This window comes from Ammodytes marinus (genome assembly GCF_949987685.1).
Source record: "Ammodytes marinus genome assembly, chromosome: 2".
In the NCBI taxonomy this organism is placed as follows: Eukaryota; Metazoa; Chordata; class Actinopteri; order Uranoscopiformes; family Ammodytidae; genus Ammodytes; species Ammodytes marinus.
The window spans coordinates 21,517,724-21,540,372 of NC_137231.1; the positions used below are offsets into that span (position 1 = coordinate 21,517,724).

The following is a 22,649-nucleotide window of genomic DNA, read 5'->3' on the forward strand; positions in this document are numbered from 1 at the left end:
TTTTCTTTTGTGTGAAGCAATGTAGAAAATGTGCCTCAATACACCTCGATGCTTCCAGCTTGCTGAATGTAACATATCCTCTACCCTCTGCATGGCTTTCACAACTATTCAAGTAGCTTAAACTTTGTTGTGTTTATAACGTGACACTTGTTGAACAGTCATATATCTGTGGGCTCTGATTTCTTTTGTACTCACGCTACAAGGAGACCTCAGCTTTTCAACAGTTGTAAGGTTTTTAAATGCTCAATACTGATTGATAGTATCCCTTTTTGCAGTTTCAGATTTTTTGCTGATCGTTAATAAAACAATACTTAAACTAATATTTGACCTCATGTTATTCTGCTTCCATAAAGATCAATTAAAGTAAAGTACAGTACAGTAAAAACCTGCTGAAAATCTATGTATCCTCCATGACCACATGCCTGAGCCCTTTTTAAAAACTGTTTAAGGTTGCATATAAAATAAATCCTACTGATCCCTATGTTTAACTTTCTGTAATTGCACTGTATTGAGAGTGGGGCTGATCTCTTAAATGTAAATTGTAAATCCATGACTGGATTTAATAATTAGGGGGCTTGGAGGCAAACATTAAGTGGTGGGTTGTTTGTTTCTAACACACATTTATATAGCATAGTCTGTGCAACATACATTTATTTTTCATACAGGAACCCTCCATGGAAATTAATTAAAAAAAATGGGGGCAAGCTAGTTAACCTAATGCATTGTGAAATCTGGGGTCAAGTGAGCAATTGGAATTAGATATCTAAGAAACAATAAAATAAGAACAAACACATATCCTACTATGGGACTTAAAACCATTGGAATATATTTCAGTTAATATTCATTAAGAATTAGTTATTGTTCCCTCATGGACTATGATTAAAAAAACGACAAAGCATCTGACAATCGTTAAAACAAGTCAATAGAACAACGTGCAAGGAAAAAAACGTGGAAAATATTATTATCTAATTACAAAAAATCGCAAAAACACACCTCATATAGGCTACTGCAGTCGGAATGGAATAGCTTGCTTACAGTAACTACGACTGATGATCATTTCTCAAAACGTCTTGCGCATGTCGCAGTTATTTACGGTCACCAAGAAGGAAATCCCAACATTTGATTGGATGAGACCGGATGAGACCCTCTACGTTGCGCGAGTCTCCTCTCCTCAGCGCCACTCTGCCGCGTCTGTGGCTGACGTGAAGGGACAAACCAAGAGGTCGTACAACAACAACAGTCTTACAGCTAACGCATGGAGAAATATGCTCTATTAACAGTAACCGAAGTATTATAATATTCAAGAGCAGGTAAGGTGAGTCGTTTTTCTTTAGAACATGGAAAGTATTTGCGAGTGCATAATAACTTCCCGTTTCTGTGCCAAGAATTAGCCAGCAGGGGGGTCTGAATGAATGGCAGCATGTTACTCGTGTATGAGAGCCGTACTAGTTCAACACACATTTGCAGACATTGGAACTGTGTGCTTTTCTCTTGCTGTCGTTAGCTTGTAGCAGTTGTCTTGCATTCTGTTTTTTACTGTGTACGAGGCGAGGTTGCTAGGCTAACTAACTAGCTAGCTGACCACTTGATCGAGTTGCAGTTATTTTGTCTCTATTTTTTGCTGTTGTAGCAACGAAATTGTCATATTTTATTGTTCGCACTCAGTTGCGATATCCCTCCCATCTCAAAACAGAAAATGGAAGTTGGAATAGTGAGGGGTAAATGTCTATGAGAACCCACAATACATTGGTGGTTTTACTGCCCCCTACTGTGGTTGTTTCTACATTCCCAATATATGCATCATCGCTGCATACTGACACACACTTTCCACTGTTTCTTCACTGAATATGCGTGAGTCTCACTCACTCTTTTTGTGTCAGAGAGAAGCTTTGCCATGACTCTGTGATTAATCTTTTATTCAGTTTGAGACAACCTTATTATACTAATACTCTGGCTGTAATGTGTTTTACATTGCTTTGTTTTACACCAGTGTACTTTGATCTCATTAAGATTCACCTCAGAGGCTATAAAATGTTGTTAACCCATCAAAGAATGGGTGTGGGCATGATTCATTGTTTGAGAGTGCACCGGCTTTCTGTTGGTGACTCATTTCCGGAATGAAATCTTTTGTTATTACACTATACTGCGGCTCTACAGACATTTATTTGCTCAAATCATTTCTATAGTAATAGTTCTTCCAGACTCAGTAATGCGTCAACGTGTAGTCTGGCTAGATTGTACTGTGTGTCTTGTGTGCATAATATGTTTAGAATTTAACAAGTTAAATATACAACAGTGATAAAGGTAAATATCCCATCTCAATGGGAACTGGTTTATGCATTTTCAAGCAGTAAAACCTGACGTTTATTATTATGTCAGTTGTAGTAGGACACTTGTGAGGACTTAGATTGGTCAAATTCCTGCCTTGGATAGACACTGCTTTTTGTTTTACCAGTTATGACAGACTATCATTATGATTTACTTTGAATAAATGATTGCCTGCTTTTGTGAGCTACTTGTATACAGACAATTACAGTTACACAAACAGTGTACACAACATGTCCAGGTATTGTAGTTGTTCCAACACTGATACAAACTGACACATGTTGATTTCCTAGTCTGCCAGAATTACCTTGCTACTTAGCAGACAGAAAAAGGAAACAAAGAATTTCAATATCAGAGCTGACATGCTGATAAACTCTGTGAAATAGTGAGAACGGTTTTGTGACCTCATCACATGTGAAAAACCACAACATATCCTTGTACAGTGTTCATTTGGATGTGTGCCAAAAGTTGGTGCTGTTTATCCAGTCCGCCCCTTTTGGCTCTGGCTTTCACGCTGCTCTCTAGGCAATGTTTCCTGGGTATGACAGTCCATGTTGTATGGCGAGACTTGGCCAGCTGACTATGCTTGTCAGTTATTTGATCAGATATATGGGTCGATTAGAAAGGCACATGATCAGACAGCAGTGTGTTATCATCCCTCTACATCCCTTCATTAACAAGTACAGGCTGATAGAAATATCACAGCCATTGTTTGCTAGGAAATCAGTAAGGTCATTGGTAACCCAGCCCTCTCTGGGGTAGCATGTGAGTGGCGACTTGTTTGTTTGAATCTATTTTTATATTATATTTATTTATCTTATCTCCATCTGCGGTATGTTTTCTTGTTGTGTTCTGTGGGTTGTTATTACATTGATAAAGCAAGTGGACAAGCACGAATAGTGACGTGAGGAATGGAAAGAGCAGGAAAACATTGACAGCGCATGCATGCACAAATGAGTGCTGTTTGTTTAGCATTAACTAGCTGTTGTTTATTCTTGTTTTCTTGTATTAAACATAGTTTATAAATGACAATGAAAATCCGACATATCTATTTAATCATGCCTTTTAGCAGCTCACTGTATGTCTCTCGTGCATGATCTTGTATTTGTACGAGCAAGGTCACTAAACTACAACAAAACTAAAATAGGAACTGCGTGCAATAATGCTCACGTTGCTGTTCCCCACATAACTTGCTTACAGGTCCAGTTGCATTTCCTCTGAGTCAGGTGGTGGGTCTTGACATTAAGGATGGCCCAAAAGGAATGTAGGGTGGATAATAAAAACCGAAAAATATCTTGGTATTTATTTATCCAAGGTAATGTATTAAATCCAATAGAAACAATTTTTCACGGTAGCTTTCACTGACCTCTTTCTGGATCCACCACAACGCACAGCCCAACACAAGATAACGTGAATCACATCAAGTCACATGCATGACATGGGCATGGCACCTACAATATACACACTGTACTATTCCAGGCCACCCACAGCTGAGTGTAGGGTAGTGTGGCCCTCGTGTTAAGGGATTATGCAATAATGGCTGTTGTTGTGTCATCAATTTAGGAAATTGATCTGCTAGTGTATTTATTTATGAGATTGTCCTATTTCCTCATTCCACAGTGAATAGAAATCATGAATTCATTCAGGTTTGATGTGCAGATGAGACTTTCTCTGATTATTAGTTGCAGTCCTGACTAGGGATGGGGCCGATCCGATCCAGTATCGGTATCGGGTCCGATATGGCCGAAATCTGCGTATCGGATATCGGACTGACAGCTCCGATATTAAAATCCGATTTTTTTTTTTTTTTTTTTTTTTTTTATGATTTTTTTTTTTTTTTTTTTTTTTCTATGTAACATGCGCCGACGTTCGGTGGAGGGAGAGAGGACATCACTTTATAATTTGACGTACAGTACATATGAGTTTGTTAGCCAGTGAGCTAACCAAAGCTAATCCAAGTCAAGGAGAGGCTTGTGACAAATTCTACTATGTAAAATACAGCCAAAGAGAGAAAGACTGTTTAGACAAACAGACCACCACATATTCTAGTGGGGCAGAAGTGATCATTGAGAAGGATTTCTGCCTTTAAGATAAACCTATATGCATTTGTGTATATTTATTGCTCTTTTAAATTAGAATTGCTTAAGCCTTCCTATACATAACATCACCACCAACGAAAAAATTTATAACAATTATGATATCGTATCGGTATCGGCCGATATCCAAACCCCAGGTATCGGAATCGGATCGGAACTAAAAAAAGTGGATCGTCCCATCCCTAGTCCTGACCCAACTTGGGATGTGTGTTGTTGTCTGCCTGTCCACCCATGTCTGGCTGACGTCACCCTGATAGAGCTTGTTCTCTGCCTTCATGTGGATCTTGTTGCCAAAGGGATTATGACAATCTTTCCAAGCTTTGTTCCTCACATCATCACGCACTAAATCACTTGGGTCCAGAGATTCAGATTAATGTCTAGCCACGGCTGTCAGCATTTGTAATCCTTGGGTGTGTGGGGCTGTCCATGCACACTAAACACATTCATACTAGGCTTCTGTGATTTAGTGTACGTGTCAGTTAGGCTGACAGTTTACACCACTGATCACTTTATGTCATACCAAAGTGTGATAAGGGTAAGATGATGGCATACATTCAAAGGCTATGTGCCAGTAATGAACGTTGGTCTAAACTCTCAGAAAGCAAGAATGGGTAAACCTTAAAGTAATACATTGTTGAACCCATTGACACTGAGAAATTAGTTTACATGTACAGCCAGGCACAATAAACATTCAAAGTGGATTTGCTTAGCCCTTGGGAAGCCGGCTGTCAAAAAAGACAATATGTTCTTTTTCAAGTTATCATGACTTCCACAAACTCCACTTATCAAAGTTGTAGTATCACAAGTAAGGTAGCTTAGATACAATTGAAGCTTGTAAACAGGAAAAAGCCTAAAAAGATCGAAGACTATGTCCATGGTACTCTTCGATCTCTACTGTACCTAAATATGTTTGCCAAGACATCTGCAAGTTATATTCAGCGCCCCCAGAACAGCTAGCCAAGTTCTCCAATTCACTTGCATCTTCTTCCAGTCAAAAAGATGACGATGGAAATGTTTAACCCTGTCTCTGGGAAACAATGAGTTATTTTGTAAATTCTTTTTCTCTTTCCTTCCTCAGCAGCTTTCCACCAGTGGACCTTCTAGACCATTGACTGTCCACCATGTTGTCCAGGTTGAGGACAACCCTGTCCTTGAGGCCCTGTGTCTCTGCTTGCAGATGGACACACCAGCACACCAAAGAGAAGGGCAAGCCCCTCATGCTCAACCCTCGCACCAACAAAGTGAGTGATGACTGACAGTGGAGAAAACATGGCATCTTTATGTTATGAAGAATGCAAGTTAGCATAAGCTTTTTTTTGTGTCAGTGTGGTCAACAATTGTTATCCATGTCAAAATGACATTAAAATACTTTGGTGAAAACAATAGTTATTTTAGATAAGTATGTTACTTGTATCTTTTCTTTAAACTTTGAGGCCCATTATACAGGTCTTTCCAACTTTTCAATCTTCTGATCCTCCTCCATCTCCTATCTGTCATCAATATTTCTCTTATCCCTGGATAAGAATAGCAGGGTGCTGTGTTGTAGTGTAACGGAGAGATATTGACCTAGGTTTTTCCATATCTTAGTAAACACAAATCCATTAACATTTGGATTAGTCCTGTGAGGGGCATTACTGTTAATAAATGTCATAGCCATGTGGTCATATTTTGTTGGGAAATGATATACAAGTGAACTCATTGTAAAAAAGTTTACTTTGCAGTGTGTTTGACCTCCTCCTGTATATGTGTGCAACACAGATGGTAGGCAGTTGAGGTGTTGCAAGATAAGGCCGGAATAGTTGGGATGTTATTATGACGGAGCAAGGTTGCCAATGCCTACGACTGGAATGGTTGAGATGCTAAGGGTGGAAGCAAGGTTTAATTAGGCCATGTGTTGAAATATCTTAAACCATTGATTTTCTACAGTTGTTGTGTGTTCATTCTATACTACGGAGGACAGACTGCCTTTCCTCAGTCAGTGTCATTGTGTTTTTACAGTAGAAACAACATGGTATTATAAAGTGCAGTCAAGAGCTCAGAGCTCCATCTAATCCCTATAGGCCAGTGATTGGAACTACTGAAAAAACTGGAAAAGCTTGTCAAAGCTTGTCTCTCAGAGCCAATTCATTTTCCAGCAGCTGTTATTTGTGCAGTCTAGTTTGAAAAGACCACCTTGACATGAGGCTGATGAACGTTGGTTGAATTGTTCTAGGGTTTTGAATTTCTCTGTTTACCTGTTGCAGCTTGCTTAAGATAGCTATTTGTGTTATATTTCTCTGTTTCATTGAATCTGCTCTTGACATCCCTTCTCACTCCTTTTGTAAATGTGGTATGCCTTATGTGAATCAATCCACAAAGCCTTGTGCTATACAAATACACTTGCCTTGCCTTACAATGCACCTGTCGCCACACCAAACAGTGGTATCTCCTCTGCATTACTGCTGCATCAAGGTGGCCACTTCTATTGATAAACAAAGTTGTTCTTCTTTTTTTGTAATGTACGGTATATTTAATACACTTTACACTTGTGTATCACATTGCTTGCTGTCTTGTGTTTGACATTCAAACTGAAAATTGTTTGACCCCACATGTGAAGGGTTTCCAACTACTGAGAGTTACAATTGACATTTGTAACATGAGGCTGTAGCTGCTTGAAGATACATGATCTGGCTGGTTCAAGCCTACACTATACATGTGCTCAATATAGACAGGCCAAGCTGCATGTCAACTGGTCATAGAGTGGTACGAACAACAACATTTACATTGCACTTCGGCCAGGCACCTCTTTCTGTCCATTGTATCTATTAAGTCTAGTTCAGAAACTCATTTGTCGTTCAATACAAATGTGTAAAAAAGCTTTGGGAAGAAGATTAAGGCCACAGGCTTTTTAATGTTATTTGTCTGTGAGCAGTATCCCTGCTTGGTTGTGTTTTAATCTTGAATTTCCTCAGTATTAGAAGTCACAGAGTTCATTGTGTCTTGCATCTGGACACACTTCACAACTGTATGAAGCAAGACTCACAGGAAACCCACATTTGCTAAAGCATTAGGTAGGCAAACTGAATCATCATGACTCATAGGTAATCTAAGAAAATGTTGTAACATGATGCCGTCTGTGCTAACAGGGCAACCCCAATTGTATGTATTTGTTGTACGATACACATTTTCAGCATGTTGTTTAAAAAAACAAAGTCAATTCTTGTGGATCCTCTATTTCGGGCTATTTCATTTATACTACATAGGATCTCAGAATTCAATACACCTTCATATTCAAACCGGTGAAGTAGGCCTTTAACACATTATACATTACGGGTTTAAAAAAAAAAAAAAAAAAAAAAAAAAGTATCCTCTCCCATGTACTGTGTTTTTAAATTCACTTTCAGAAACACGTAGACAAATGATAAAGTATACAGATAAATATATTAAAGAAATATATACACAAACAGTGAACACATCAGCTTTTAGGGATGTACTATTTTTATATTTTATAAATGAGGCTTCATTTGGTGACATGTTAGAATCACCCAAATCACTCAAAATAAGTGAACAAAAGAAGATATTTAAACTTTCAATTCCAGGTCAAAAGTGAAAAACTAAATCTTCATATCAGAGGTTTGCAGCATGTTGCATTATGTTGAGAGGAATTGCGCTTGAGAGCCGAGTGAAGGGAAATGCTCTATCAGCATGACTCAGCTTTTTTCCAGGGGAGCCCCCCAGCATTCATCGCTCTCACTCAACTATCGGCCCCTTTCGCAGCCCGCAGACGTAATGGCTTCCATGTGCGAGACCCATGTCTCATCTAAACCTTCCTTTCACATACACTCTCACACAGACTGCACGAAACATGAAAACACTTTGCACCACTGCTCCTCCATCCTCTCTTCTATACATGTGTGGGTGTCGGCCTAGAGTTTCCTTCATTGGTTTCTTTGAGGATACTCCCCCTTCTTTACCTCTGTCTCCTTTTCTCCCCCAACTGTAAAATAGCTTTCTTCTTCCCTCCCCCTGTTCACTCAGCTGTCATTCTCCCGTGAGAGTCAATAGGTCAAGCCTGCCTAAGGACTCTTAAAGGTCACATATTATGCTAAATGCACTTTTTAAATGTGTTCTAACATATCTATGGGTCCAAGGTGTGCCTAGAGACTGCCAAAATATTCTAAAAAATAACAATCTCTCCTTTTCTCACTCTCCCCCTTTCTGAAACTCCCCCCCCCCCCCCCCCCCAATATACTCCAGTCGGAATTCTCCCCTTTTCTGACCTCAAAAACTGGAAAGCCAGAAGCTTCCACTGTGCAGCCCACAGCCCTATTTCTTATTGGTCCACGGCCCTGACAGACAGAGGGCGAGGCGTATCTGGCTTCGCTTCCGGACAGGGGGCGGGGGGAGCTCAAAGATTGTATATTTACGAGGGGAGCTGCAGCTCTTTTTAAAAAATAGGCCATTGTGAGATTAGCTGAACATCAGCATAGTACAATAAATTATCTGAAAGTTTTTTTCAGCAAACAATTAAAGAAAAACGTATTAGGGACCACTAAGACCATATAATATGGTGTATAATAGAACCGAAAAGTGTATAATATGGGACCTTTAAGTTATGCGATGTGCCCTCCTCTGGTGACAACACAACATCACAGCCTGTGAACAGTCCCTGCTGCAGGCATTCTGATATTTACACTTCAATACTCAGAGAAATGTGAACTGATGTCTAATAAAGTGCATTATGTTGTACTGATGAATCCATAAAGTATGTAAGTGTATAATACCACACCAAATGTCAGGGGAAAAACTATTAAACATTTTGTAAAAACCAAACTTTCAATGGAGAGGCTGAACCCTATTTTAAGTCAATGCTGTCCATTGAACTAGTTCACAGAATATAGAAACCTACAATGCTGTTTTTTCTTAACCTGTACTCACTCCTGTCTTTTATGTGTGTTTTTCCCCAGGGCATGGCCTTCTCTCTAGCGGAGCGACAGAATTTGGGAATACATGGTCTGCTGCCTCCCAAAGTGGAAACACAAGACATTCAGGCCATGCGCTTTCAGAATAATCTTAAGAAAATAACTGATCCCTTAGCAAAGTAAGAACAACTTTTGCTTAACACACTGAAAAGTATAGCCACAGTATGATCCTTCTTTGTTTTGCTTTTAAGTATTTTAAATAAGCCTGTTATTATCTTCAATACTGTTCCTATCTCTTTCCTCCTTCTAACATATAGGTATGTCTACTTGATGGGCATCCAGGAAAGGAATGAGAGGCTTTTCTATAGGGTGTTGATGGATGAGATAGAGGAATTGATGCCAATTGTCTACACTCCCACTGTAGGCCTGGCCTGCACACATTATGGGCACATCTTCAGAAGACCCAAGTAAGCATGCAATAAAGCTGTCAAGAATAAACTACTTTCAGAGGGGGGGGGGGGGAATCAAAAACAAGGATTTTTGAGCTAACAGTCGGAGCCTTTAATTTAATTTTGATCTCTGTCGTTCTACAGTGAGTCCTGCTCTTGTGCAGAAAAGTGCATCTTACTGTTCAGGAGTTCTATAAAAGTGCTTTAAATAGCAAATGTAACACCCATTTATCACGGTAAATGGATGTTAAAGTGCTGTCAACACCTTAACTAGAATAATGCTCAGGATGTTATTTTAGTGGAAATAAACTTTCTGTTCGTATTTATTAGTACATAGAATCTTTCCATGTCAGATGTACCATGATTGTTAAAGGTAATCAACTATAATCTTGGTTCTCTCTCCAGGGGCTTGTTCATCTCCATTAAGGATAAAGGACACGTCCGCTCCATCTTGGACAACTGGCCAGAGACCAGTGTTTCAGTGAGTACCAGAACCCAGAACACCTCACCAAAGTAACTGCCATTCAGCTACAATCTATATTGTATACTGCAAGAGGCTCCCGGTGCCATTCGTCCCCCTTAACATAAATACTGAGGATTTTTAGAAATTAGACAGTCACTTGACTGTGGCTATACAAATATGAATTAAAGGAAATCAGAGTTTTCAATTGCAGTTTAGTTTTGCTCACAGTCATGTGCTGGTAATTTTGCTGACTAATGTCCTTCTCTTCCATCTCTCTCTCTCTCTCTCTCTCTCTCTCTCTCTCTCTCTCTCTCTCTCTCTCTCTCTCTCTCTCTCTCTCTCTCTCTCTGTCTCTGTCTCTCTCTCTCTCTCTCTCTCTCTGTGTGTGTAGGCAGTAGTAGTGACTGATGGAGAGCGTATTTTAGGATTAGGGGACCTGGGTGTTTATGGAATGGGCATCCCTGTTGGAAAACTTTGCTTGTACACGGCCTGTGCCGGCATTAGACCTGAAAAATGTCTGCCTGTGGTAATAGATGTCGGCACAAACAACGAGGTAGGAAAACGTTTATTTATTTATTATTTTAAATTGTATGTCGTTTGAACTTGTTTTGGTAAAAGAGTGAAATGTTTATCTTTGCCCTCCATCAGACTCTCCTCAAGGATCCGCTGTACATGGGCCTGTACCAAAAGCGGGATCGCTCTCAGGCCTACGAGGAGCTCATCGATGAGTTCATGGAAGCTGTGGTGGAAAAATACGGGCAGGACACACTGATCCAGTTTGAAGACTTTGGGAACCACAATGCCTTCCGCCTCATCAGGAAGTACAAGGAGAAGTACTGCACCTTCAACGATGACATCCAAGGTTTACATACAACCCTTCCACTCAGCAATAGGGAGTTATACTACCTAGTTATAATGCCAGTAAACCCTTTCAATTAAATCTACAATTTAATTTAAGTATAAAACAGTTCAGTAGGGACGATACAATTGCAGGAACCTGAAACTTGTTTGAATTAAATATTCCATTACAGGGAACATACTGTGACCTTTATGTCACATTACTGCGGGTTATGCAGTTGCAAGCAGAGACCTTCTGGAACACAGCTGATATTTGAGACTTGGGAGCTAAAACACAATGCATTAGTGAGCTAAGTTGTTTAAAGATCAAAGCAATAAGACTGAACAACAAGCACAATATAACCTTAAAAAATGTGTTCTCTTAAAGGCAGAGACTTCATTGTCTACTCTTGTCTTCTGTTTGTTTGCAGGCACTGCGGCTGTAGCCCTTGCTGGTCTGTTGGGAGCTCAGAGAGCCGTCGGTAAACCCATCACTGAACACCGGGTGCTTTTCCTGGGAGCTGGAGAGGTAAGATACTATGTATTTATTATTCAGTCACTTGGAGTTCTCTAAATAAGCATTGAAATGTAGTATGTATACATTGTCTCTAAGTATTGTGATTCTAAACATGATGAGTTTATTTTCTCCTCAGGCTGCCCTGGGTATTGCCAATCTGATTACCATGGCCATGATGGAGACTGGCATGGCTCATGATGAGGCCAGGTCAAAGATCTGGATGTACGACCAATATGGCTTACTAGTAAAGGTTAGCGTGTGCAACTTAAATTTATGACCAAGACATTAATACAGTCCCCTACTGGATTATTGGAACGGTGAGGCCAATTCCTTTATTTTTGCTGTAGACTGGAAACATTTTAGCCTGGCTCCGCCCGCCCGCCTACTTCCGGCCAAATTTCATTTTCCCTTCAGTAGTCAGTCTGGGTGTACAGTGCATTTCCCAGTTTTACCGGAGAATCTACAATCGTCCAATCAGCGAACAGAGCGAGTGGCTGAGAACAATGACGTCGAAGTCGTGCTTCAGTTTCAGTTGAATGCTGCGTTCCTTTATACTCGGTAGAAGGAGATTTCCGACTTGGTAGTTCCGAGTTCCGACCTGTCTGTGTTTCAGTGCATCTGCTCGCGAAAGTATGGACGCCTAAAACCTTTCTCGTCCAAATAACTAAACGTTAGGCTCTAACAAGTTACTGTTGCCAGGTACCGGTAGATTCATAGACTACAATATGTAGTGAAGTCGGAAATTTCCGAGTTCCCTGTCCAACTGGAACGCACCGCCAGAAGCCGGCTCATGGCACACGTGACGACCAAACGTGATGCGATTGGTTGGCTAATCCAGAGTGGCACTGGGCAGATCCAATAGTTTTAAACTTCGACAGACACCCGCCTCCAAGTGAATGAACGTTTGCCAATTACAGCACTTCCAGACCTTCTGTACAAATTAAATGAAGTACGATGGTCTGGTTGGACCAGGCTAGAAACATTTGGGTTTGACACCAAAATATGAATATGAGACAATATATCAACATTTCAGCTTTCAATTCCAGGTATTTACATCTGGATCTGATTCACAACTGAGAAGATAGCATTATTTGTAAAGGAACACCACATTTTTAGGTGAGCAAAATTATTGGAACAGATAGACCTAAAATTAATTAAAGTAAATAAGACTTTATATTTTAAATCCTTCTCTTGCAATAACTGCATCAAGCCTGTGACCCATTGACATCACAAAACTTTTGCTCTCTTCTTTTGTGATGCTTTTCCAGGCTTTCACCGCAGCCTCATTCAATTGCTGTTTGTTTAGGGGGGTTACTCCCTTCAGTCTCCTCTTTAGCAGGTAAAATGCATGCTCTATAGGGTTTAAGTCTGGAGATTGACTTGGCCAGTCTAAAACCTTCCATTTCTTGCCCCTGATGAACTCCTTTGTTGTTTTTGCAGTTTTTTTGGATCATTATCTTGCTGCATGATGGAGGATCTTCCAATCAGTTTGGTTGCATCTTTTTTAAATTGGCAGACCGAATGTTTCTGTAGACTTTTAAGTTCATTTTGCTGCTGCTATCATGTGTTACTGTGTTGTTGTCAAGATGAACCTTTACCAAAGTGATGGAAAGGCTAACGTTTGGAGAAAGAAAGGATCTGCTCATGATCCCAAACATACAAGCTCATCTGTGAAACACGGTGGAGGCAATGTCATGGCTTGGGCTTGCCTGGCTTCTTCTGGGACGGGCTCACTATTCTTCATTGATGATGTAACACATGACGGAAACAGCAAAATTAACTCAGAAGTTTACACAAACATTTTGTCTGCCAATTTAAAGAAATATCCAACCAAACCGATGGAAGATCCTTCAAGATAATGACCCAAAACACACTGCAAAAACAACAAAGGAGTTAATCAGGGTCAAGAAATGGAAGGTTTTAGACTGGCCAAGTCTATCTCCAGAGTTAAACCCTATAGAGCATGCATTTTACCTGCTAAAGAGGAGTAACCCCCCAAAACAAACAGCAACTGAAAAAGGCTGTGGTGAAAGCCTGGAAAGAAGAAGAAAAAGTGTTGTGATGTCAATGGGTCACAGGCTTGATGCAGTTATTGCAAGAGAAGAATTTGCAACAAAATATTAAGTTTTATTCACTTTAATTTATTTTATGTCTATCTGTTCCAATACTTTTGCTCACCTTAAAATGTGGTGTTCCTTTTAAAAATAATGCTATCTTATGTGTTGTCTATCAGATCCAGATGTAAATACCTGGAAATGAAAGCTGAAATGTGCATCTATTGTCTCATATTCATATTTTGGTGTCAAACCCAAATGTTTTCAGTCTACAGCAAAAATATAGGAATTGACCTCACTGTTCCAATACTTTTGTAGGGGACTGTATGTGTGTGGCTTTCTGTCTGCATTACTGCTGCTGTAACAGAGGTTTTTCCTATACATTTTATTTGATGCGACCAATGTATTATGTTATTCAGGGCAGAGCACAGGAAACTGACTCTAACCAGGAGTCATTTGTCCATGACAGTCCAGGAAATGTACAGAGCTTCCTAGATGCAGTCAACACCATTAAACCCACAGCGATCATTGGTAAGTATGTGGAAGTGAAAGTTTCTGTATTTGTGTGACTGTAAAGCCTTGCATTACATTTTGGTATGTACATTTTGACTTCATTCATTTAGATTTACTTTATGATAAAATAACAGCAATTGAATCAAATATTTAATATCTTGTTTGTTTTTAATGTTTATTTTCATTTCACTTTATCCAAACAAGATATTGGATCATGTACAGGCAATTATAATCAGGCTATTTATTATTTATCTGTTCAGCATTTTAAAATGGTCTTTAATCACCCCTTCATAGCCACTGTATTTGAGGGCTCCGCCTTGAACTGTAACAAGCACAGGCTCACCACGTTTCTCTTACCTTCTTCCAGGTGTGTCCGGAGCTGGACGTCTGTTCACCCACGATGTCATCAAGGCCATGGGAACCCTGAACGAACGACCAATCATCTTTGCCCTGAGCAACCCAACCACTAAAGCAGAGTGCACAGCAGAGGACGCATACACACTCACTGACGTATGCAGTTCTTTCTGTTTCCCTTTTCCTTTTTGTTTATTTTTATTTTGACAAATTCTGAAATCTGGCATTACAAGTTACTGTAGTGTCAAATCACCCTTCCTGTTATCATCCTTTATTTTTCCTCTTCTATCACTCTTTCACCCTTTGTTTCTTTGTCCCACAGGGTCGATGTCTGTTTGCCAGTGGCAGTCCATTTGGTCCAGTGACTCTGAGTGATGGCCGTGTCTTCACTCCAGGACAAGGGAACAATGCTTACATTTTCCCAGGTGAAAAAGAAATCAAGAGAATGTTCTGTATATTCAGAAGCTAGTATGAATTATTTGCGCATACGTACCTGAACAAAAAAAGATTTGTGTCATGTTAAGAAGTAACGGCAGGGAAAAATGTGTTGATTCTGAACAAAGTGCAAAGAAGTAAAAGGCAGTCTGCTTTTAAAACATGTGCTGTATGTGCATTGCAGGTGTGGCCTTGGCTGTGATCCTGAGCGGAGTGAGACACATCAGTGACACTGTATTCCTGGAAGCCGCCAAGGTCTGAAGTCATCACTAAGTATTTTTCTATTTCCTTTAAACATGCTTTAGTTCATCACCCCATCCTACACGTTCTCACTAACACTGTCACGTTTGCGTACGCTGTGTATGGTCTTTATAAACCCTATTTAACCCTTTGCTGTCCCATGTCCTCTCTCTTTCTAGATGCTGGCTTAATAGCTAACAGACAAGGAGCTTTGAAAAGGCTGATTCTGACTTGCACTTCTGCCATCTGTTCTCTTCTGGCTTTTGCTGGGCTGCATTTGACTTGATTACTTGATTTTTGATCAATGCAATTAATTAAAAAATAAATAAATACAAGATGATTTCCTGCCAGCACTCTTAGTTTAATATCATGTAGCATGAAGAAAGACACTGTTATTTGCATGTTGGTAATCTCAATAGTAGTGGTTTGGTCATCGCTTTTTCTTTATTCAAAGGCACATTTATATTTATATTAGAAATATATATACTAAAAATACACATGCAATACACATACTACAGCAACTATGCTGTAGGCAAACACAAGCGGTACATGTCTGTTTCTGTTTTTTTATAGTATTAAGATTATTCTTCAGCCTAAAAGTATTGTTCTACTCCTTGCAGACCCTTGCAGATCAGCTGACAGATAAAGAGCTGGCTGAAGGCAGACTCTACCCCCCCCTCTCCAACATCAGAGAAGTCTCACTCCAGATGGCTGTCAAGGCAAGTCTCCTGAAAAAAAATATATTCCTCTAACTTGCAAAAGCAACTTTGGCTAAATGTTTCTGCATTTGATAAACCTGTTAATGTTTGTCTGAAATGTAACTTGTTTCTGCCTAGATTGAACCTCCAGTATCATCATCTGAAAATCCATGACCTTTTTTATAACTTCTCACGCTAACTTCTTCTATTTGTATCTCTCTCTCTCTCTCTAGGTGGTGGAGTTTGTCTATGCTAAAGGCATGGCGTTCCGCTACCCTGAGCCTATGGACAAGGAAGCTTTTGTACGTGCTACTGTGTGGAGCACCGAGTATGACTCCTTCCTGCCAGACACCTACGACTGGCCAGACGTCAGCTTCAGCCCCAAAACTGAATAGAACTAGGACAGAGCCACAATTTGCCCCATGTCACAATGTCACTCACCCTCTCCGCTTTACTCTGTCACAGATCTTACGAGAAGATCAAATACATTTGCTCAATATAAAAAGGCAATAGAAGCCCTTCACTGTTGCCATGCTACTGCATTTGCACTAAACCATTCATATTAAATCTGTGAAAGGCTCGTTTGTAAAGTGGAATTTTAATAGAAATGGTTATTTTCACTTAGCATCCCAGTTCTTCATCGCCTCTGCATCATATCTAAACTTGCACCTGGAGGACCACCTTGTGGTGGAAAAAGGTACTGCGGAAATTTGGTTTCATTGTTGAGACCTTGACATACTTTTTAATAATCTTAACTCCTGTCTAAGAAAGAAAATATCATCATCATCACTGTAAAAACAGAAGGGCTATGTTACCTTCGATATTCAAAACTCCTTTGCGTCAATTTGATTCCAATTTGATGCAAAATAGTTTTTTTGTATACACTCCTGGTTCAGAACACTTACTATTATGACTATATACAGTTACCTAGAGATTAGCAAACTTAATCCGCTGCATAGGTTGTAACACGCAGTATGGACATTGCCTTTTTTTTTGCATTTAGTGGTCCTCTGGTGGCTTCACTGATCCAACCAACGTCCGGTGTAAGACATTTGTTTTTTATTGATAAAACAATTCTTAAATCGGTCTACATTGGTTATCAGAGAAGGTTAAGTATAGCAGAGGGTTGAAGTACTTGGGCTTACTATGAGAAGGTGAGGAAACAATGCTATTCAGGGGAGAAATGTATACAGCACTTAAAGAAAGACATCTGAAAATAATGATGAGATTTTATGAATGGAAATTATAATGATAAACCAATGTCCACTCCAGCATTTAATGTATGCTCTGTCGCGTTGTATTTTTTTCTCCAAATGTGTTTTATTTCCTGTATTTAGATGTATTGCCATGTAAGAAAGATGTTTTGTCCTCTATATTCATGAGAAAGCCTGTTTTCAACACTCCTTTAATGAGTTGTGGATCCCTTAGCCCTTCTGCTTAAGTTTGATATACAATTTGAATATTAACTATACCCTAAATATGTAAGGAAAATGATGTGCAGTATCAAATGATTGGATAAACATTTTCTATGCTAAATATATTTTGTTAACTGTAAATGTCATTTTGTGGAAACAGACTGTCTACTGGAAGATTATTTTTAAAACTGTGCTAAGTACATCCATGTGTGTGTTGGCAGGTTGGTGAGTGGGTTTCACTCCTTGGAACACATTCAATTACACAAGTTTATTTTTATTGCACCTTTCAGCAAATAATTTAAAGTTCTATGTATAGTACTTTGAATTATTTGCTGAAAAGCTTTCAGAAAAAAAACAGCAAATAAATATAAATAAAAATACACATAGATATATGAACAGAAATAAATAAAATGCCAATGTTCATGTCCTAAAATGATCCCTAATGGAGCCTTATATGTACTGTACTTGATGCTGAAGGGTACTGGTGCCTACAAGAAATTAATATAGATCGTTATCGGCAATGTGTATTTGTGATGAAGAGAGTAAGCAAGACGGCTTCAATTAAACATTTTAAACATGTATTGTTGATGAAGCTGCTATGGCAACTTCCCCAAGGGGAAAGTTGGTCTATGAAGGTCAACTCAAAGTAAGATATCCTATTAACTACTTTACAGTTATATGTTCCTAATATTTCACATCCATATATGAAGATGTGAGAAACACTGATGGACATAAACACAGACATATCCTCAGTGCTCAAATGTGTTTCAGTTTGAACAAAAAAAAACACACAATTCAAGCTACTAATTAGTATTATTATTTTGCAGTGTATACATTGTTGTCAAGGGCACTGGCAGTATTAAGCATTAGACCTCATCTGTTGAGGTATATACTAGGCCATGGTGTACATTTTAATCTCAGGTAGTATTAGGACCTTTTCACATGCTGCATTAAAGTGCCTGTGCGGTGTTCAGTGTCTATTCATATTTACTTTCATTATGTAGACTTAGGCTCGCCGTATGCTGCAGGCAGCCAAGGAACAACTCAACAGCACTATAACTATACAACTAGTTTGTCTTGTAAATGTTGTCATTTTGTTAGTATTCATTGTGCAGCTTTTTACCATGGCAGACTGTGCAGCGTCAGGTCATGAACACTTATGCACTCACAGTTAGGCTATGTAGGCCTACTCAAACATTTGATATGATTTTATCCAAAGAAGACGGTTGGACCCCAGTAGCTCTATGCGTCTATCTGGTTGTTGTTACTGACTATAATCATCTATTATGAACTCTTGGTGTGTTTGCTTCATTGGGTTTGCTCATGTGATTCTTAAAGTCTCCATTAGAATGTTTTATTCCATGTTTGGTTGAAGTGTGCATTTGTATACTGTAGTGCTGGTGTGTCCTTTGTGTGTGTATTTCTGAAGTTTATTCTTGCTACACAGTAATAGCGTTTGTACCCAGTGTGCAGCATGTGTGTGCTGCTTCTTCATATAGGCCTATGTGTTTTTAAAAGTGCAGAATAAAAGAAAAGTGTTTTTGACTTATATTTCTGTAATGTTTTCTGTGAATGAGCAACTTTTTTCAAACATACAATGATATGTTTTTTATAGGAATATGTTAGGAACCACGAACTTGAACCTTGCATATTACTATTTTCGGGACACTGAACGCCTCATCGTCGCTCGTGCTACGTCATCACTGTGCGACTGTTTACACTGAGCATGGTGCACCGCTTTCAGTCACAGTTGTAGTAGTCTGCTGGCAGCAACTTCCCCCAGTGTTTTCCCGTAAGTCCAGTAAGATGACCATGGATATGACTTTCCTGGGGACCGGCTCGGCCTACCCTTCTCCTCACCGCGGGGCCTCGGCTCTGGTGCTGCGGACTGAAGGGGAGTGCTGGCTGTTTGACTGCGGGGAGGGAACCCAGACACAGCTGATGAAGAGCCAACTCAGAGCCGGTGAGTCAGCAGCTCCCCGTACAACCTTTGTTTGGAGAAATTACTTATGTACTGGCGAGGCTTCTCTTTCACTTTACATATTCCTTTCCCAAAAGTCTAGTTCAGTATATTTGATTTATAATTTACCTCTCTGTAACGTCTAATGTACTACTCATCCATATAATATGTGTTCATTGAACATTTTGTATCCTGAGCCCTACTGCACAATTGTAAAGCTCTCTTTTTTAAATAAAAATGTGCATATATATATTGTACATTTTCTAATTATTTTATGTACTTAAGTTGTCTTGTTAATTGGAGGTTTATTGTGTGCACCATCACACACAAACGTACTACTGAATACTACTGAAATACTTGTAAAGACCTACCATTAACTCGTGACACTTGAAAATGAAATTGTTCTTGCTTTGAGTTCTTGACTTTTGATCGCAGGTGAATGAAGCCTCTGATCAAAATGTCAAGGCATGAGCCTATAGGCCACCTAGAGAGAGAGTTGTTTTATTAGAATTAACTGAAATAAAATAATGAGATACCAAATAAAAGAAAAAGTATTTATCATTTACCACATTTAAATCCAACATTATTGCTTCCGATCTAGTTTGACTCAATATTACCCGACATACATGTGTTATAATAATAATAATAATAATAGTAATAATAATAATAATAATAATAATAATAATAATAATAATAATAAATGTTATTTAAAGGCGCCTTTCTCTGCACTCAAGGACACCAAACAGACATTTAAAACTTTTAAAAAGCAGTAGTGAGCAATATAAAATAAAAGCAACAATAAAAAACAACAGAAAGAAGCAGAGCAATTGAAATCAAATGGAATAGGCAGTTTTAAACAGATCTGTTTTGAGTTGTGACTTGAAATGGGGGAATGAACCAATGTTTCTGAGTTTGGGTGGTAGTGAATTCCAGAGACGGGGAGCAGAGCTGCTGAATGCTCTGCTCCTTGTGAAGGTGAGACGGGGCGGAGGGGACGGACAGGTGTATGAAGGAACATGATCTGATTATGTAATATATAACATGTCGTGCTTTTCTACGCAGGTCGAATCACCAAGGTTTTCATCTCCCACTTACACGGAGATCACCTGTTTGGTCTGCCTGGTCTCCTTTGCACCGTGAGCCTCAACACCAACCCTGACCCCCAGCAGAGCCTGAACTGTGTGGACATCTACGGGCCCCGGGGCCTCCGCCACTTCCTCAGGGTGACACTCGGCCTCACAGGATCACAGCTGCTCTTCCCTTACGCAGGCAGGTCCAACATGTCCAACCCTGAGCTCCATTGTGTCCACACTATGTGCAGCCCTGATCCCAGCTGGTTGCTATTGTAGAAAGATCTAATCATGCCCTTTTAAGATGAAAAAATATTGCAAGTTCAATTTAAATTATGTGAGCAGATCAGCTGCATATATCTGGTAACACTTTACAATAAGGTGCACTTGTAGTAACTATACAGTAGTTATGCATTACCTACTACATAGGTTGTTTTTGTTTGTTTTTATTAACTACTACATCGTTTTTTAATGTGTTTTTTTAATTATATGAAAGATCAACACTTCTTCAGCCGCCTTCTTTTTTACACTGCAAGTTAGAAAGTCACTTCTTCCAATGTCAAATTAGCTTTATCCATTCGTATCTTTCTTAATACACTGCTGTTTGTTCTAATTTACTCCCCTCTCATCCCATCTGTAACGTTGTTTTTTCGCTGTAGTACATGAGCTGGAGCCCACAACAGACCAGAGTCCAGAAGAGGGACAGCTCGGCCTGGAGGTATGCATGTGATTATGGTATTTTTCCTGTGTTGTGTAAGATAAAAAAAATCCCACCTCTTTCTATACATCTGTTAGTCATTAGTTTTGGTTTGGACATTTGACAGACATTCTCAATGATGATTGCTGGCCAAGTCATCATGAAGCTATTGAAAACAATCTGTTGTTAGAAATAAGATAGCATTTGATGTTCCCCTTAATCGCTGATAAATTCAGTTATCTTCTAGGCCCTTTCCCGACCCAGCTCAAACCAGCGTGGATTATTCCCAAACTCCACCTAGAACTAGCTAGTGATCTTCATCCTTGAATAGCTTTGGCAGATTGTTCCGCTCATGACATTTGACAAAATCCATATTTACATTGTCACCATGCATATACTTTAGACAAATGGCACTTAAGAAAATCCACTTCATTTTTTCCATTACTTCCATTGAATTCTGACAATATCTCCTACGCCCCAGAGTCGTGAGCGTGTTCCCTACCGAAACAGGAGCATGTGTAACTGTCTTGTGTTTTGTTTGTTTGTCTCTTCAGGTGACAGCAGAGCGCCTGCCTCTGCACCAACAGGAGCAGGCAGGCAGGACCATCTCCCTGGATGCCTCCACTGACTCTTACCTCCTCTTTGAAGACAAGAGGTTTGTGGTGAAGGCCTTCAGGTTGTTTCACCGCATCCCCTCCTTTGGGTTCTGCATCCAGGAGCGCAATCGACCCGGGAGACTGAAGACTGAACTCCTAAAGGAACTTGGTAAAAATCCATGTTGTGTCCTTTTTATATTTACACTGCTAAAATGTAGTAAAGTAGAAATTAGACTACGCGGTAAGCTTTTCAGGACAGTAAAGACAATTCTTTTTGTCCATAAATCAATCTCCCAAACCGTTTTCAATATAATTTATTATCTTTTTAATAAAATAACAAAGAAAAGACAAATAATAGATTTGCTGATCTCAAAAGAATTGTATCTGGATCAGGGTGAAAGTAAGATTGATGACATGAATAAGTGTGACTCACTCATACTGTATGTCTCAGTAAGTTATTTCAGAATAAAGTGTCTTCCAAATTGAGCTTGTGGGCACTGTAAGTCATTTAAATTCTGTGTGTGTCCCATCTAGGCGTGAAACCCGGGCCTCTTTATGGGCGTCTGAAAGCTGGGGAGCCTGTGTCTCTCGAGAGCGGGCGTGTGGTTCTGCCCGGTGACGTGCTGGAAGAAGCCATCCCCGGGAGGAAAGTTTGCATCTTAGGGGACTGCTCATCAGTTCTTGGGGATGAAGCACTGCTCATGAGGTTGTGCAGCGGAGCGGACATTTTGGTTCACGAGGCCACCCTGGGGAACCAGCACCGCGAGAAGGCAGTGGACCACGGACACAGTACACCAGAGATGGCGGCCGCGGTGGCTCGAGCTTGCGGTGCTCGCAGGCTGGTGCTCTACCACTTCAGTCAGAGGTACAAGCCCTGCTCTATGCACAAGGAAGGGGACGAGGACGATGTCTCAGAGCTCAGGAGACAGGCTGAAGACGCTCTACAGGACAGCGGCATAGAAGTGACTCTGGCCGAGGACTTTCTCACTCTGCCCATTCCTCTTAGGAGATGACAGTAGTGAACTTGCC

The 22,649-nt window shown here is 39.8% G+C and overlaps 2 protein-coding genes across 5 annotated transcripts; both read left to right on the forward strand.

Annotated features, from left to right (window-relative positions):
- The first annotated feature begins 1,163 nt into the window (after positions 1 to 1,163).
- On the forward strand, positions 1,164 to 18,846 carry me2 (malic enzyme 2, NAD(+)-dependent, mitochondrial). Of its 4 annotated transcripts, none has more exons than XM_080039474.1 (15): positions 1,164 to 1,310; positions 5,500 to 5,662; positions 9,368 to 9,501; positions 9,640 to 9,789; positions 10,177 to 10,252; positions 10,626 to 10,787; positions 10,883 to 11,096; positions 11,503 to 11,600; positions 11,725 to 11,838; positions 14,062 to 14,173; positions 14,523 to 14,665; positions 14,832 to 14,934; positions 15,129 to 15,199; positions 15,805 to 15,903; positions 16,116 to 18,846. In XM_080039474.1, exons 2-15 carry the CDS (start codon positions 5,543 to 5,545, stop codon positions 16,275 to 16,277), a joined length of 1,758 nt encoding a protein of 585 aa, XP_079895600.1. In that variant the 5' UTR covers positions 1,164 to 1,310; positions 5,500 to 5,542; the 3' UTR covers positions 16,278 to 18,846. The 4 variants fall into 4 exon arrangements, with proteins under 4 accessions (XP_079895600.1, XP_079895601.1, XP_079895598.1 ...); XM_080039475.1 differs by having other exon boundaries at positions 5,503 to 5,662; XM_080039472.1 differs by having other exon boundaries at positions 1,170 to 1,315; positions 5,503 to 5,662.
- Positions 18,847 to 19,030: 184 nt separating this feature from the next.
- Positions 19,031 to 22,639, forward strand: elac1 (elaC ribonuclease Z 1). Its single transcript, XM_080045655.1, has 5 exons — positions 19,031 to 19,260; positions 20,320 to 20,526; positions 20,987 to 21,045; positions 21,579 to 21,789; positions 22,155 to 22,639. The coding sequence occupies exons 1-5, from the start codon at positions 19,104 to 19,106 to the stop codon at positions 22,631 to 22,633; spliced, it is 1,113 nt and encodes a 370-aa protein (XP_079901781.1). The 5' UTR covers positions 19,031 to 19,103; the 3' UTR covers positions 22,634 to 22,639.
- Positions 22,640 to 22,649: the final 10 nt, after the last annotated feature.